This window comes from Pygocentrus nattereri, chromosome 13 (assembly GCF_015220715.1).
Source record: "Pygocentrus nattereri isolate fPygNat1 chromosome 13, fPygNat1.pri, whole genome shotgun sequence".
Lineage (NCBI taxonomy): Eukaryota > Metazoa > Chordata > Actinopteri > Characiformes > Serrasalmidae > Pygocentrus > Pygocentrus nattereri.
Genome location: NC_051223.1, coordinates 9,580,392 through 9,598,722, shown reverse-complemented (window position 1 = coordinate 9,598,722; position 18,331 = coordinate 9,580,392). Strand labels below are relative to the sequence as shown.

Sequence of the window (18,331 nt, the reverse complement as noted above, 5' to 3'; positions counted from 1 at the left end):
CCTTGGCCATGTCTCTGAGCACTGAACGTCTTATACTTCTTGGTACTCCAGCTAGGTTGCAGTTCTGGAATATGACAGAACTGGAAGATAATGGGTTCCTGGTAGCTTCACGCTTGATTCTTCTCAAATCCTCGGCAGTTAATTTGCGTCTTTTTTTCTCAACACGTTTCTTGCGACCCTGTTGACTATTTGCAACAAAAAGTTTGATGGTTCTGTGATCTCGCCCCAATATCTTAGCAATTTCAAGAGTACTGCATCCCTCTGAGAGATTTTTGGTAATTTTTGACTTTTCAGAGTCAGTTCAGTCTTTTTTTGGCCCATTTTGCCTAAAGAAAAAAGGTGCCTAATAATTATGCACACCTTGATATAGGGTGTTGACCTCCTTAGGCCACACCCTCCCTCATTACACAGATACACATCACCTGCTATGCTTAAATCCATTAAGCAATCAAGTTTATCCAGCTTGGAGTTAGAAAATATGCCTAAAAATGATAATATGGTCAAAATACTGACTTGCCTAATAATTGTGCACACAGTGTATGTGATTATTTAGGCACACAGTTTGTACAAGGCTCACTGGCGGCTCCAGCACTTGTTAGCTACATCAGCCTCGTAGCTCCAGCGTAAAACTAAAGAAGCAAACTTTGCACACATTTGAGACGAGGCCAAACGTTCCAGATGAACCATCGCCTTAAAGAGCTGCAAAAAGTGCCATTCCAGTTTATCTCTGTCCAGCTGTCTGATCTCAGAAGCATTTAGCACATTTCCATCATCTGCTCCAGAGAAAGCTGCAGCTCATCAGACTGTAGTGAGGACGCGCCATTCTCCACGGCCATCAGCTTCAGCTTCTCTAGAGAGGTGAGGACCACCTAAGGCATGAAGAGAAGGCAGAGAGAAGAGAAAAGTTCATATGTGAGGACAGAGAGCTGAAGAAGTGCTACAGAGAGAGAGAGAGAGAGTCTGATCTTTACCTCCACCATGATGAGCTTCTTTTCCCAGGGCTTGTTTCTGGGGTCAGGCCAGTTCTGCCCCAGAAAGAAGAAGAGGGTGTACAAAGGAGATCGAGTACCACTGTTCTCCATAAACGCTATCAAACCTGGTAGAAACACAGTCTGTCACTGACCACAGGTTCCTGCCAGGTTCCTCTGACATTTTTCAAACTGTACACTGCCCTTCAAATGTTTGGGGACACTTCTGTCTCTTTGTTGAGTTAAGCCTTGGGTTCACTACACGACTTTTAAAGTCTTAACAGATTATAACAGACTGGACGTCTCACACTGTCACAGTGGTTTGCAGCAGATTTTTTGGGCGACTGAAATATTGGGGATCCACACTAAATGATTAGAGATCACGCTCTACACAACTTTTCAGCTACTGCTGAACCGAATGGAGCTCACTGAACCCACACCAACTCTCGCATGCTCCCGTTACTAGGACACGCAAATAAACAAACATGAGCCGCTAAATTTTTCTCTGCCTGTAAAGTCGGGGAGTGATGATGAGGCGGACGCATACGCTGAGAGAACTGAGATTTATTAGGGGCAAATCCATAACCAGGGTCTAGACAGTCCAGGGTCAAAGAGCCAACACAGAGAGAGCGATCAGCAGACATGACAAAAAGGAACACAGGATAAACACAAAAACAGAGACTAGGACAAATAACGGAGGCCAGAAGATACGACACCAAACAACACCATATGTACGAAGACGAGCAATCAACTAGGGAAAAACACAGGCCTTAAAAACAGAGACAATGAGGGTTAATAAGACACAGGTGATAAACACAGGTGGTGCAATTAAGGGCAGGGTCTTGAAACAAGCGGCAGGAATGGGAAAAAAACAAGGAAGCAAAACAAAAGCACATGGGGGACTGGAAGGGGGGCAATCGTGACACTGCCGTTTGTGCTGAAACAGTAAAGAAACAGCAGGTAAACATGTTTACATGGATCACGAATTTAAAAATGTGATCAGTTGGTACGTTAAGATTTTTAAATGTACGTAAACTTGATTGTGCCTTAAGCTCAGCTCATTAAAAAGCATTTTCTTTGTTAACTTTCAGCATTTTCTTCTTTCTCTTTCTCAGAATCGTTGACCGTTGATTGAGTTTACACTCAGAGTCAGGTCCAAAATAAATGTCTGATAAACTCCGACCGGTCTGAAAACGAAATCGAGAGGCCAAAAATCTAAGTTTGCGCCCCTCACACATGACCTGACTCTCTCCAACTGTCGACGCCGACTGACTCAAAAATCTGCAGACTAGAGCCGACCAGCTCAGACTCAGCCAGACTAAAATTGGTGTAAAAGTTGTGAAGCATAACCTCAGCTTTACATGTGCCACGTTAGCGAACTAACATTCACCCAACATTTCCTGTAATAACTTTCTGTGAGGGAGCTTTAAGAGGTGGACGTCTGGTTCCTATCACCACCACTGTGAACAGTTCTGACTGTAAGTTTCTCTAGAAAAGAGCATTTCACACCAAACCCCTCTGAATGACTCTGTTTACATCGTAACCACTTATCTATTAAGTATTCCAAATTTCTGAAAAGAGATGCCCAAACTTTTGATGGACAGTGTGAGAACCCTTCACACATGTGTGATGAGTAACGCTAAACCACTTCAGTTCTATAAGCTACACTTTACTTCACTCACTCACCTGTGCGAAAGTCTTTGAAGTGGTAGATGGGCTCAGGCTGGTTTTTGGAAAGGGGCCTGGGTTCAGCCCCCCGCTCATGTTTACACAGACCCCAGTAGACCCGGCTGTCACCCCAGCGATGGCCGTACACTGTGGCGCCCACCTTCCTGACCTCCAGACCCCCCAGATTAACCAGGATGTCATTGGTTGAACTGGCCTGGGTCTGGTCCAGGATAGAGTCTATACCAGGCAGCTCCAGAACCGGGAGAGCATCTGCCATTAAACTGGGGTCTTTCCTAAAAGAACAACAGCATTTAATCAGCATTCCTGTAAATCAGCCAGCTACCTGCAAAGAAGACTTAACTATGAACCTCTTACCTAGAAACCAGCCTGAAACCCGCATCATTCTCCACCAGCTGCTCCAACACTTTGGTTCCTTTGTAGTAAACTGTCACCTTGTAATGTGTTGAAAACTGGCCAGGACCTGAAATTTTATTAGGCATTTTATTCTAGAATGAAGACAAGTCAACCCTTCTTGGTCCATTGATCAACTACATTTATTGATTTCTTTATATATTTTTACATAAATTATAAGATCATACCATCCTTTACTAGTCCCACAACGGGGAAATTTACATTACATAATTAATAATGTAAATATTTATGCTAATGTAAATTTGGACTATGTAGTCAGAGCTACCATGTACTATAAGTACATCCCCCCATCACTCAGCGCGATGCCAGAACTGCCAATTAGTGTTCTCCTCCAAGCATGTTCAGCTGTCCAGTGACGTTAGTGGAAGTCTGAAAAGACCCACTGGTGCTTCACAGATCTCAGAGGAAGCCTGTGTTTGCCCTCGCCCTCCTTGCACTGGTGGTATTGTGTGATTGGGGGAGTCCTAACTAGTGGGTGGAATTGGATACGACTAAAAAACTGTAAAAAGTGTTAATTGTAGCTGGTCAAGCTTAAAAAATGGAATGCACACATTTTCAATAACACTAAGCACAATGAAAGCTTATATTTAAGTTAGTTTAACTCTTATAGTCTGAAAACGTGTATTTATTAGCCTTTTTTTTGATGATAGGGAGGTTGGCTGGTTGCATTTAAGTCTAAAATCAGGTCTTTGGGTCAACTAACGAAGTCCTTAGTGCTGGATCATGGTTTTGAGAAGCCCTGGGGCACAAGCATTTTTGGAGGCCCCCTAAACTCCAACAACAACACATAAGAAATAAAACAAGAAAGACCTGAAAAGTGAGATTGTACCAATAGTGTGGAAGTGCACTCCACAGCAATGCAAAACATCTCTTTTCCCTTCAAGCCAAGCTGTGGTGCAAAAAGAAGTAGTCCAACATGGACTGAAGAGAGAACATCTATACCAACCACCTGTTCTATTTAAGTGAGAAAAAAGTCCGATAAGTAAAAATAAATCTGGAGGGATCTTAGGACAGATTACATTTCTCCATTTATTTCATTCATTAAGTCATTTGTACATATTTACGGCTGTTGGAACAAAACCGTACATCTCCAAAATGGTAAATTTACAGGAGAAGCAACTCTAACCCAGTTATTTTTAATGTAAGTCAATGGAACCAGAATGTTTTTCATGCCATTTTGGGCCGTTTCTTTTGGTCTATTTATCATGAAATTTACACACAATATAAAGGACAACAGGTATTTTCAAACTCAGCCAAAAACTGAAAAACAAAAATGGAGATATGAGGTTTTGTTCTGACAACAGCGATACTCAATGGCTTTTAGCTCATCTAATATACATCTACAGTAGATCCCCCTGGCAGCCAGAGGCCACTGAGCTCTGACCTCCCTGACTCGGTCAGTAACCCATCCCTGCTTTAGATACCTTACCTGAGTTGTTGGCTGTGTCATGAACAGGCATCGGCTGCCCCAGAACAGGCTCCTCTGTGCCCATGAATGCACTCTCTAGTGGAGAAAACTGTCCAAGAGCCACCGCACCTTCAGCAGGGGAAACGTGTCCCATACCAGCAGCCCCTCCAACAGGGGAAAACTGTCCCATGTTGAGGGTTTCCTGAATGGAGAACACTTCACCAATCACACTGTCCACTGCAGGAATGGCCACTGCAGCAGAGTACTGGTCTCCCCCTACTGGCGGCTCCATCAAGAACTGATCATCCACAGCAAAAGGCCTTTGACTCTCTGTGAGGAAAATGATTCTTTAAACAGAAAGATAATCTAATAATCTGAGTAATAGTCTAGTAAATTAATAATAATAATCTGAAGATTATTATTAGTTTGGTGACAGTTATTAATCTTTAGCCTTATGATTCAGTAACTGCTATAAATTATTCAGTAATCACTGTCATTTATTCAGTAATTACTATAATGTATTCAATACTTACCATAAAATATTTACTATCTACTATCTACTTTATTTAGTAGCCATGATGATACAAGTTATTCAGTAATAACAATAATGGACTCAGTAATTAGCATAAAATCTTCAGTGTATACTATATGTTCAGTAGTCATGATGATTTATGGAGTATCTACTAAAAATGACTTGATAACCACTACAATATTTTGAGTAATTACCAAAAATTATTTAGTATTTACTTTGAATTATTCAGTAATCATGATGAATTATTTAGTAACAAGCATTACTACCATTATCATTAATCATTATTAACTACTATGAATTCATTTAGAATCCACTTTTAATTATCCAGTAATTACTACAAATTATTCAGAAACTACTTTAATTATTCAAAAATCACTGCTATTCTGTGATTATTATAAATTATTCAGTGTCAACTTTAATCACTAAATAATCACTAAAAGTCATTCAGTAATTACTATAAATTATTCAGTATCTATTTTGAATGAACTATTATGAGATAATTTAGTAACTACTACGGATTTTTTAGAAACAACTTTTATTTACCCAGTAATTACTACACATTATTCAGCAACTGGTTAAAATGATTCAATAATCCCTGTTATTAAATTATACAGCATCAACTGTGAGTTATTCAGTAATCACAATGAATTATTTAGAAACAACTATGAATTAATTTAGTGACTATTTTTAATTATTCAGTAGCTATGATAAATTATTTACAGTGATCATTAGTCACTATGAATTTTTCAGTATCTATTTTTTTGTAACTATTACAAATTAATTTAGAAACTACTGTAAATTATTCAGTTATTACAAGGAATTATTTCCAAACATTTATTAATTAATTTAGTGACTATTTTTAACTATACAGTAACTACTCTGAATTACTGAATAATCACTAAAAGTTATTCAGGAATAACTATAAATTATTTTGTATCTATTCTGAGATATTTAGTAATAACTATAAATTATTTAGCATCTATGCTGAGTTATTTATTAATAACCAAATTTAGTATCTATTATGAGTTATTTAGTGATAACTATAAATTATTTAGTATCTATTGTTATTTAGTAATTACTATAAATTATTTAGTATCTATTCTGCATTATTTATTAATTACTATCAATTATTTAGTATCTATTCTGAGTTATTTAGTAATAACTATAAATTAATTTGTATTTATTCTGAGTTATTTAGTAATAACTATAAATTATTTAGTATCTATTCTGTTATTTAGTAATTACTATGAATTATTTAGTATCTATTCTGCATTATTTAGTAATTACTATCAATTATTTAGTATCTTCTGAGTTATTTAGTAGTTACTATAATTTAGTATCTACTCTGCATCATTTAGTAATTACTATAAATTATTTAGTATTTATTCTGCATTATTTAGTAATTACTACAAATTATTTAGTATCTATTCTGAGTCATTCAGTGATAACTATAAATTATTTAGTATCTATTCTGAGTTATTTAGTGACTACTAGAAATTATTCAGCAACAACAATACATTTTTTAGTAATTTCTATAAAGTATTCAGTATCTACTGTGAATTCACATTACTTATGAACTAGCTGTGACAGCGAGGGACTGAAGAGTGGACCCATGTATGTAAGTTCTTGAAGTTTATATGGTCAGTTTTGTGTACCTTGCTCACTTCCGCCAATGTTTAGGCCCACCAGGCACTGCTCCAGCAAATCAGAAGGTGCGACTCCACCTGAGAAACAAAGCAGGACCAAAGGAAGCAGTGAGGTATGAAGGCATTTATGCGGTGCACATTAGATGGAGCTGGTGCTCACTGTTCTTCTCACCTGGAAACATTTCGTCATCTGCCAAGTACAGAACATCACAGACAGGAATCTCACCCTGTCAACGAAACAAAGTGCATTCACATAGAATTAAAACGTTTTACAGGAGTGTTCAGAACTTAATATTCTGATTTAGTCATTTTGAGACTGAAGGAGAAAAAGCCAAGCTGAATTAGTAAAAGCGTCTGAATAAATTCATAGAAAAAACTCACATCACACTCTTGTGATGCTTCTCGTGACTCTGCAGAGGGCAAACAAGAAAAAATGGGGGAAAAAAAACATTATTATTATTTGTATGCATTTCCTAAACCCATCTGATTTTACAGGGTCATGCTACAGAGCCAGAAAGTAAACCGATCAGGTGGAACATTCTGACCACCTCCTTGTTTCTACATTCATTGTCCATTTTATCAGCTCCACTTATATCCACTGTAAAAACTGTATAGCTGCACTTTGTAGTTCTACAGTTACAGACTGTAGTCCATCTGTTTCTCTGATACTTTGTTACCCTGTTCTTCAGTGGTCAGGACCCCCATGGACCCTCATAGAGCAGGTACTATTTGGGTGGTGGGTCATTCTCAACACTGCAGTAACACTGACATGGTGGTGGAGTGTTAGTCTGTGTTGTGCTGGTACGAGTGGATCAGACACAGCAGTGCTGCTGGAGTTTTTTTATACACTGTGTCCACTCACTGTCCACTCTATTAGACACTTCTACCTTGTCGGTCCTGACCACTGAAGAACAAGGTAACAAAGTATCAGAGAAACAGATGGACTACACTCTGTAAATGTAGAAGTACAAAGTGCACCTATACAGTAAGTGAAGCTGATAAAATGGACATTGAGCGTAGAAACAAGTAGGTGGTCGGAATATTATGCCTGACCGGTGTATATACAGCACTGTAAGCAGGTGGAACAGAGCGCTAAAGGTAACTCGCTCCTATTATGCGGTTTATTAGGCGGTCAACACCGCTGCTGGACTGCATTCAGTACCATTACAGAGCGGCGGTTTAAGAAAGATGCCGCCCAAAATTCCACTATTTCAGGAATACTGACTCTCAGAAAGTGGGATATGATTATATAATGGAGGGAACGCAGTAATCCACGCTCATATCTGTGTGGTGTTTATGTGTAGATATGGCCGTGTGGTCAGTGAGACTCGGAGAACCTGTAGATGTGATCGTTTCTCCTCTGGTTTTATATTAAGCTTATTTCATTTAATGGTCTATTCAGGGGGTCTCACCCTAGTTGGGTGAGTTATGGTGTTCCTTAATCGGAGTAGATATTCGTAACAGATTAACGTTAGAACCTTGTTACACGGACCTGAAATTAGCTTCCCATTCGCCAGCATCTTGTTCAAATTTTCCTCTTCCACCTTAAATGATGCAGCGTCAAGCGCCAGAAAGTGACCGCTGTACATTTAAGGTGGAATGTGAAAATTCAAACATTGAAGCTGGGGAATTGGGAGCTAATTTCAGCTTCGTCCTTCTCACTGTGTTTTGGGGAGTTTCTTTTATTTCTATGTGTATTAATATTAGAAGTGATTTACTCATTGATGGATTTGCTGATGAGTGTTAGTTTGTGTTTTTACTCGTGCTAAACTCGGCTTTTAACGTCCGGTACAGACTGACCACTTTCCTGCTGGTCTGGACGGCTAATTATCACCAAAGTAATAAAAGCTACCGAGAGCAGCAGTGCAGCCCAGATTAATCTCTTAATTAGTCTGAGGATTATAACTAAACAGATGTGAAAATCGGTTGAGAACTTGTGGCTGATTTAATCCTGAGACTCTTCATCTCTGTGTACAAGTGAATCTGTTCACAAGTGGATCTTGACCTCTCCAACATGGCGGATGCACAGACCTATCGCCTCCAACAGAGAACAACAGACAACACGGCATCTAGGAATGTATATCTACGGCGTAGCACTGTTAGTGGACACGAACAAGCTACCAAGCTAACACAAACATACTATCACTACTCAGTTCACTAAAGTTCCTTCCACAGTGCTGCAGCATGGCTCTATAAAAACCACCATTCCTTATTTAATATCGCACCTATTACCTATTTAATAGCATTTTCATGCTTATGGCTGAACATCAAACCAAGATCAATGCCAATAAACCAATGAAAGTGTTAAACAAGGCATACAAGCAAGAAAATGTTTTGAGCAGGGATGCACAATGATATCGAAATCTTATCGCTATGGGCAAATGCACTGGTGTTGGACTGATGATGTATTTATTTACTCAAGAACAGCAGAATATTTAGGTGGCACTGAATTTTATATATTTTACTGAATGTCAAAACCTACAGGGTTTTAATTATTATATTTCTCTGTTAATCCAGGCAGATTTACGGTATCAGACCTTGGCATCAGCCCGCAATTCCCAAATCCATGCATCCCTAGTTATGAGAAGCCTCATACCCTGTGATGCTCTTCATTAATATTTTTCCTAGATGATGGTCTGGATCCCACTTCTTACCCCCGGACTGTCCATCCTCTGGCCACTTAAAGACTTTGTGAGGGTTGGCAGCATCGTTCTTGTTGTCCAGCTCCAGCTTGAAGCCTCTGGCTCTGAGAGCACTCCGGAAGTTCCTCTTCCACACCGAGGGGTCGCCTTGGATCCTGCCATCGGAGCAGACGCCTGTCTGAGCCCAGGCCTGAATCGGGATGGAACGAGAAGGAATTTTAATAAACAACAGATCAAAAAAATGCTCAAACTCTATAATTATTATGAAGACACAATTACCACTTTATCAGGAACCCCTGTCTTGTAGCTCCACCTGCTAGTGCACAGTTAGACTGCAGCTCATCTGTTGATGCTTAGCTTGTGTTATCCATCCTCTAGTATTGTATCAGTGGTGAGCATCTGGATATTTTTCTAATTGAGATTTTTCTGACCAATATTGTGACTGTGAGTCAAATTTTAATTATTTTCTATACAGATCAGGCCAGTGCTTTTTTGGCTGAGAAGACCAGAATATCCAGTGTTCCTGGCTTGAGGCTGTGATGTCACAGTACAGGGGTGTTTGCATGCTTTTGATTAGTCTAAATCATCTACACGCAGTCCACAAGGTCAAAGTTACGAGATTAAATTAAAACTGCCTACTTAAAGCTGTTGATGATAAAGGCTAGAGTAAACACTGCAGCTGTTGCAGTTAATCTTTCAGCCACCACCCAAATAATATAAGGATAACAGCAGCCCTGTGGTCAGAGACTGACCAAAGACGAATGTGTGAAGGGCGTTGATAAACTGTACAGCAACAGATGGACTACAGTGAGTAGAAGCACAAGGTGGGTGTTTCTAATAAAGTGGCTAGATAGCAGAAGAATAATTTGGGGGTTTCTAATAAAGTGGCCAGTGAGTGGAAGCACAAGGTGGGTGTTTCTAATAAAGTGGCCAGTGAGTGGAAGCACAAGGTGGGTGTTTCTAATAAAGTGGCCACTGAGTGGAAGCACAAGGTGGGTGTTTCTAATAAAGTGGCCAGTGAGTAAAAGCCCAAGGTGGGTGTTTCTAATAAAGTGGCCAGTGAGTAAAAGCCCAAGGTGGGGGTTTCTAATAAAGTGGCCAGTAAGTAAAAGCCCAAGGTGGGTGTTTCTAATAAAGTGGCCAGTGAGTGGAAGCACAAGGTGGGTGTTTCTAATAAAGTGGCCAGTGAGTGGAAGCACAAGGTGGGTGTTTCTATTAAAGTGGCCAGTGAGTGGAAGCACAAGGTGGGTGTTTCTAATAAAGTGGCCAGTGAGTAAAAGCCCAAGGTGGGTGTTTCTAATAAAGTGGCCAGTGAGTAAAAGCCCAAGGTGGGTGTTTCTGTATATAGGCTTACCTTGAATATGCGGATGTCGTCGCTGTTGGAGTCCTGTCTCAGCGCGTGTTTCCAGGGGATGGCGAAGAGTGTGTGTTCATGGTTGAGCCATTGAACTCCAGGGTACTGTCCGCTGTCGACCTGCCTCCGCAGCCAGGGGACGAATAGCGGTTTGTTCTTGTTTTGGTCCATTGGGGCTCACTGACCAGCACGGCCACTGGACAAGACTGAAATAAGCTCAGCACTGTAGTCACACCTACAGAAATACATTTGATATGGATAGAAAATTTCAGATTACTGCATAATTCAGTATTTTAGATGTAAACAGTGATTTTGTGTGAAATGGTTCTGATGTCTTTACAGCGGTGGTGATGAGAACCAGGGGTCGCCATGACTACAACACAGATATAGACATTTTATTTACTGTCCAGAACCACCAGAGAACATGCACGAGTCTTCTGAGCTTAAGATGGATTGTTGATGATGGTAAAATAGTGATAAATAAGAAATAATATGTGTTCTTTGGCGACTATTTTGCCTCACAACAACCTGCATGACCCCTCCACCATGAATAGATTTTACAAAAAGATTTTTGGTCAAAAGTTTGGCAGAACTGCTGTAAAACAACGTCTCAAACACCAGGCAGCAAATCTGTAACCATGTCATGAAGGAACTTTCTGTGAGGAGCTTTTAGAGGTGGACGTCTGGTTCCTATCACCACCACTGTGAACAGTTCTGACGCTGTAAGTTTATCTAGAACAGAGCGTTTCACACCGAACCACTCTGAACTGCTCTGTTTACGTCTGAACCGCTTATTCGTGCTGAAAATTCTGGAAAAGCAGATGGAATTCCCCTTTAAAGGACGACCGGATCAACACAGGGACAGAGACCACAGGTGAAGAAGAGGGAAAGGCCTCAGCTCAGCAGCTCCAGGTCCACCTCGCTGAATACAAACGTCCACATCGCGCCAGCTTTGCTGGTAACAGCGCAGCTCCGCGGCTCAGAGCTAAAGTCAGCTCTCCGGAACAGGACAAGCGGGTCCGGGTCGTGTGACCGAAGGCGACCCTGGGGGTCCTGTATGAGAGCAGCGCTGAGAGACTTACCTCTGTACGACCCCCGGTCAGCTACAGTCCTCTCAGCTCAGCCGCGGAGTCTCCGTCCTCCGTTACTGACCGCCTCTGTTTATATCTCAGCCGAGTGGCTCTTCTCGGGAAATCCCTCCGCCCCAGTTTCGTTTTCCCATCTTGACGCCACCGGATCTAGCCTGCTGAGGAAGCCCCGCCCCCATATCGTTTCCTGTCTTGACAAACCACGCCCCCATGTACCCTTTATTTATTATTTTATTTTAGATTTATTTACTTAAGCAAGAAGCGTCGAAACAATGACTTTAATAAACACTATATATATATATATATATTTTTTATATATATATTTTTAATGAATGAATGAATCAATAAATTTTTAATTATGAATGAATTTTGCTAATATTTTACATAACTTCATAATAATGTAATAATGTATATATGACAAGTTTATAATAGATTACAGAAATTACAGAGCAGGTCACTGAAGAGACGCCGTCCATTTATAGTTTATAGCCCAGATTTGGGGAAAAATGGGTCGACTTTCAGTAGAAAAACAAACTGAGTTCAGCTTCTTTTATTATAAGGGTTTAAAATGACATCACCATCAATTAGACTGGAGAGAAGAGTTACAGCCTCATACGACGCCCAGCTTCTGAATGGAGCGTATGACGGAGTGCGTTTTGGAACCACCGGTGGTCCCACTGAGTTAAAGAGGTTAAATGGTCTCCAGCAGGCCCCATTTCTACAACCTCAGATTAGCTCAGGGGATTTGCATTAAAGTCCCTGTAGTTACTGAATAACGGGCCTTTATGTGAAATAAGCCGGAGATTTTAAGCAGCTAAGTCAATGTTTATGTTTACATACATTGTAAAAACCAAATTGTTTTGGGAGTAAATATGATCAACAACAAAACATTTTACAAAATAAAGGGACTTGGATTGAGATCTTTTTCAAATTTGGGCCAAAGAAGTTTTGCTGGGTGGCGTCTGTGTAATATTTGGAAAAAAAAACGACACTGGACATTTAGATTTTCTTCCAGCTCAGATCTTTCACAAACTAGTCCTAATAAAACATCATGCGAGGAACTTAGACTTAGAAATATTGCTGCGTTGTCGTTTTGTCCAGAGGAGGAACATATCTGGCCAGTTGGGGCAATTGTTGGGTCACACTATCTCGGGTTTTCACACCACAGGGCAAATCAGCATCACGTCACAACAGCGAAGGACCCCCGGCTGGGCGACGCTGGTAGACAGAGTATAATAAGGAAGCTTTCGCTTTTTAAGGAGCAAAAACAAGAACCGGCCCAAATGGTCCCACCCCAACTTCAAAATCTCAGTCTTTTTACACAGTAAGGCTTATTAATCAGCAACTACACTCTCAGAAACAAGGTGTGACACTGTCACTGGGGCAGTTCCCCTCTTATCACTGGGGTGGAACCCTCAGGGGTCCATTTCAGTACCTTTAGTCAGGGAACATAAGTGAACCATAACCCACTGAATGATATGTTCTAAGCTGTACTGACTCCACACACCCCACCTCACCTCCAGGCTTTTATTCTACTGTTCTGTTTTAAAACATTCGGTTATGAAAAGGTACAAATACAAACTTTTCACCTAGAAAAACTGATTTAAGCTTCTCAATCAGACCTTAAAACCACTGCTGGAGCTGTGAGGGAACATTTACACTGTTTCTACCTTGATGAACGAGAAATGTTCCTGCACAGAACCTTCATTTCTAACAGTGAACATGGACTTGTTGATATGTTGAGATGTTGTTATGTTATGGAAGTGTGTAGTTAAACCTTGTGACCATTTAAGAGGTCAATTCTAGTTTTCCTGCTTTCTCAATTTATAATAACAATGATTGGCGATTTAACAAAATGTTCCATGTCTAATTTCACGAAGTAGTTTTTTTTATTGGCTGATATGAAACAATATGTTATACTGTTCTGCCACGGACACAGAATCAGGTGTAGGATCAAAACTTGATTGAGAAGCCACGCCCATATGTATATTTCCCATGCCCACTTAAAAAATTTCCCTTGAAGAAACCACGCCCACATGTACGGTGTCTCCTGAAGAAACCATGCCCACATGCAGTTTCCCAGGCAAAGCCACGCCCCGTCGTTTTCTCCTGGCGAGGCCACGCCCACATTTCATGTTTGTCCTTTCTGCAAAAGCCACGCCCCAATGCTGATTTCTCTGAAAGGGGTATTAAGAGCTACAGCGTCAAAACACAAACGAAAGACAAACGAATGACAATAAAATAAATATAAACGTAAAAGAGTGTGAGATGAGATTTTGTTATTGTCATTGTACGAGCCTGTAGACACCTAATTAAAGGTAAAACTACAAAATTATGAAACTATAAACGCTTATAAAAAGACATGGATCAGTGACAAATACACTGCTCAAAAAAACCAAAGGGAACACTCAAATAACACATCCTAGATCTGAATGAATGAAATATTCTCATTGAATAATTTGTTCTGTACAAAGTTGAATGTGCTGACAACAAAATCACACAAAAATCATCAATGGAAATCAAATTTATTAACCAATGGAGGCCTGGATTTGGAGTCACACACAGAATTAAAGTGGAAAAACACACGACAGGCTGATCCAACTTTGATGTAATGTCCTTAAAACAAGTCAAAATGAGGCTCAGTATTGTGTGTGGCCTCCACGTGCATGTATGACCTCCCTACAATGCCTGGGCATGCTCCTGATGAGGTGGCGGATGGTCTCCTGAGGGATCGCCTCACAGACCTGGACTAAAGCATCCGCCAACTCCTGGACAGTCTGTGGTGCAACGTGGCGTTGGTGGATGGAGCGAGACATGATGTCCCAGATGTGCTCAATCGGATTCAGGTCTGGGGAACGGGCGGGCCAGTCCATAGCTTCAATGCCTTCATCTTGCAGGAACTGCTGACACACTCCAGCCACATGAGGTCTAGCATTGTCCTGCATTAGGAGGAACCCAGGGCCAGCCGCACCAGCATATGGTCTCACAAGGGGTCTGAGGATCTCATCTCGGTACCTAATGGCAGACAGGCTACCTCTGGCGAGCACATGGAGGGCTGTGCGGCCCTCCAAAGAAATGCCACCCCACACCATTACTGACCCACTGCCAAACCGGTCATGCTGAAGGATGTTGCAGGCAGCAGATCGCTCTCCACGGCGTCTCCAGACTCTGTCACATCTGTCACATGTGCTCAGTGTGAACCTACTTTCATCTGTGAAGAGCACAGGGCGCCAGTGACAAATTTGCCAATCCTGGTGTTCTCTGGCAAATGCCAAGCCTCCTGCTATGAGCACAACCCCCATCTGTGGACGTCGGGCCCTCATACCATCCTCATGGAGTCGATTTCTAACCGTTTGTGCAGACACATGCACATTTGTGGCCTGCTGGAGGTCATTTTGCAGGGCTCTGGCAGTGCTCCTCCTGTTCCTCCTTGCACAAAGGCAGAGCTAGCGGTCCTGCTGCTGGGTTGTTGCCCTCCTACGGCCTCCTCCACGTCTCCTGGTATACTGGCCTGTCTCCTGGTAGCGCCTCCAGCCTCTGGACACTATGCTGACAGACACAGCAAACCTTCTTGCCACAGCTCGCATTGATGTGCCATCCTGGATGCGCTGCACTACCTGAGCCACATGGGTGGGTTGTAGAGTCCGTCTCATGCTACCACAAGTGTGAAAGCACCACCAACAATCAAAAGTGACCAAAACATTAACCAGAAAGCAGAAAGGTACTGAGAAGTGGTCTGTGGTCCCCACCTGCAGAACCACTCCTTTATTGAGTGTGTCTTGCTAATTGCCAATGATTTCCACCTGTTGTCTATTCCATTTGCACAACAGCTGTGAAATTGATTGTCAGTGTTGCTTCCTAAGTGGACAGTTTGATTTCACAGACGTTTGATTTACTTGGAGTTATATTGTGTTGTTTAAGTGTTCCCTTTATTTTTTTGAGCAGTGTATAACAATGCTTGTGCCACCTGACTTTTCAGACTAATTTCAGATTAAGCAGGCATCTACTTCGACACCTTCGAAAATTCTGTCCTTGATCTTGAGCTTACACTTACAATTTCACATTTTCATGGTCCTCCTGAGGTCAGAACACCTGACGTGTTCAACTGAACCTTCTAACAAAGACCAGATATTTTACTCAATGTCTGACCTTGGCATTGAACCATGAAGTTCACTTGGGCTCTTCTTTCTGATGCAATACCCTGGCCCCTGCTTCATAAAAGCATGTCAAAATAAAAGCCCTTTGTTTTTGACTGTGCTGCCTGACCTCTTGAGGTGGTCAAAACATGCAGACAAAGGTTTTTTTTTGCAAGAAGTTTCAAAACTTGTTTTGCAAAATGGTGTTTATTTTAAAGTTTTCAAACAAAAAATCATGCCAAACTGTTTCATCTACAATTTTATAACTAAGTTATCTTTGTTGATAGATTTCGCTGGACGGTTTCACCACCTGACATTTGAAGGAAATGAATTTCATATTGATGCACTGATGATTGTTTCACATCAAAGACATTGCTGAATAATTTGATGTCACATATTTATTAAATAATTGTAATGGACACAATAAAAGTCAGTGACCCAAACACAGAATGAAAGAATAGCGCAGTGTTGGGGGGATTTTGCTCAGAACAAATTTTGAAATTATTTTAGTGCTCAGTTTGTTTTTTTTTTCTTTCAGAAAAGACAATTTGCTGCAGAAACCACGCCTCTACATTGATTATTTGCATAAGAAACGCCTCCATCGCTGGTTTTCAGCTGAAGAAGCGTCCTGGCTATTTGCATACACCTCCCTTTGTTTTCTGCATAAGCCCCGCCCCACAATGTGGCCAACCATGTGACTTTTACTTTCATTTAGAACGCATTAAAACTGTGCTAAAGCTCTTTCATTTCCTCCTCACTCGGCTTCTACGGTACGACCTCTCAATGTCTGAGCTTCTCAAAGAATTCATAAAAAAAGCCAGGGTTGCTGGAACCAGCCCAACCTTTTCACCTTTGGTTTTTCTGAGGAGACACACCGCCCAGTACCCAGTGGAAATGCCCTACAGGCCGCAGCAGAGTCGGGAAACTACACAAGCTTTCTGATGAAGGGTGTTCCACAATGTGAGGCCTGTTGTATGTGGCAGAGCAGAAAGCACAAACAATATTTCCCACCTTCTTCAGGACCGGTTACAGCAAATACTAGGCCTAACAGAAATAACAGAAACCTGCCACTACTGGAAAGCCATTCCCATCAGTCAACTGTGGAGGAAATTCTAGTGAATGGGCTGATAGTCTCCAGAGCTTCACTAGAAGTCAGAACGTAGTTTTGAAATAGCGTGTAAGTGTAAGTGGTGTACATACCATTAGATTTTCACTAGCTTTTGATCTTCACCCTGAGGCCCACAGTGTGTGTGAGAACACATGAACATTTCCAGTGCTTTCTGCTAGCTGAAGTGACAATATACAGAGCACACCCTTCACTCTTACTCAACCCACTTACACAACTAGACATCAAAACTGAATCTACAGAGAAAAGGTGGCTCCTAACAACCATCTGGAAGAGCTGGTAGACACCAAATCTGCCCCCATCAGATAAACAGCTATAAAAGCGTTCATCTCTGAGAGGAGAAAATCAAGCTGCTTCAGATCTGAAAACATCCACAGGTGTTTCTGTCCATCCTTGCACTGTGAGGAGACCTCTCAGCACTGTGGGTCTGAAAGGATGTGTAGCTGTTCAAGAAGAACCTCACTGAGAAAAGGAGACGGATACACCAAAAAAGCTGAGCAATGGACTGACCGCCCCAGAGTCCAGACCTCAACACCACTGAAGGGGTTTGATTATTTCAGAAGATCATCAACCAGTGTCTAAGACTGAGCTTTGGAGGTGTGTCTGCAGATTTTTTGACTGTGAAGTTACTATTTTATATATAATGTCAGAACAAAACTTTGTATCTCCATTTGTTCTTGTATTCTGATTGTGAAAATACCTGTTGCCCTTTGCAACAGTTCTGAACCAGTTCTGCAAAAAGTTCTGAACCATTTTGGACATACGAGGTTTTGTTCCAACAACAGCGATATATATATATATATATATATATATATATATATATATATATATATATATATATATATATATATATATATATATATATATATTAATATGTACATATACATACATATCACACTATATATATATATATATATCAGTCAATTTATTCATTTATTTAAACATAAAAACAATAAAAAGCAACAAGAATTTCTTGGGTCCATATTTTTCTGTGACACCTTCACAGCCGCCTTGTTAATATCATCAATGACATCATGTGCACAATTTACTGAAGCACTGATTGGTCAAACCAGGAGCTGCTTTTTAACTACATATAATACTGGGCTTCCTCGAGGAGAGGCTTGAAAATGGTTAAACAAACACACAAACACACTAACATCCAGAAAATCAATATATATTGATTTCCTTCTGCACAAACTCACCGCGCATTCTCACGTTGCTGTGGAGGTTAAAACGCTCAGTACTGAAGGTGGAGCTAGAGATGAATCTACTGCTATTCCAGCAGCCTCCGCGTCTAAACGTGGACAGTAGAGGAGCCTGAGCTGCTTTAC

General features: G+C 40.9%; 1 protein-coding gene across 2 annotated transcripts; it reads right to left on the bottom strand.

Annotated features, from left to right (window-relative positions):
* Positions 1 to 421: 421 nt before the first annotated feature.
* Positions 422 to 11,887, bottom strand: irf3 (interferon regulatory factor 3). 2 transcript variants are annotated; one of them, XM_017720514.2, is made up of 11 exons: positions 11,733 to 11,887; positions 10,651 to 10,885; positions 9,309 to 9,486; positions 7,036 to 7,064; positions 6,827 to 6,881; positions 6,664 to 6,732; positions 4,498 to 4,806; positions 3,012 to 3,117; positions 2,655 to 2,929; positions 972 to 1,096; positions 422 to 869 (listed from the first exon to the last, which is right to left on the bottom strand). In XM_017720514.2, exons 2-11 carry the CDS (start codon positions 10,819 to 10,821, stop codon positions 756 to 758), a joined length of 1,431 nt encoding a protein of 476 aa, XP_017576003.1. In that variant the 5' UTR covers positions 10,822 to 10,885; positions 11,733 to 11,887; the 3' UTR covers positions 422 to 755. The 2 variants fall into 2 exon arrangements, with proteins under 2 accessions (XP_017576003.1, XP_017576004.1); XM_017720515.2 differs by having other exon boundaries at positions 816 to 869; positions 972 to 1,025.
* Positions 11,888 to 18,331: the final 6,444 nt, after the last annotated feature.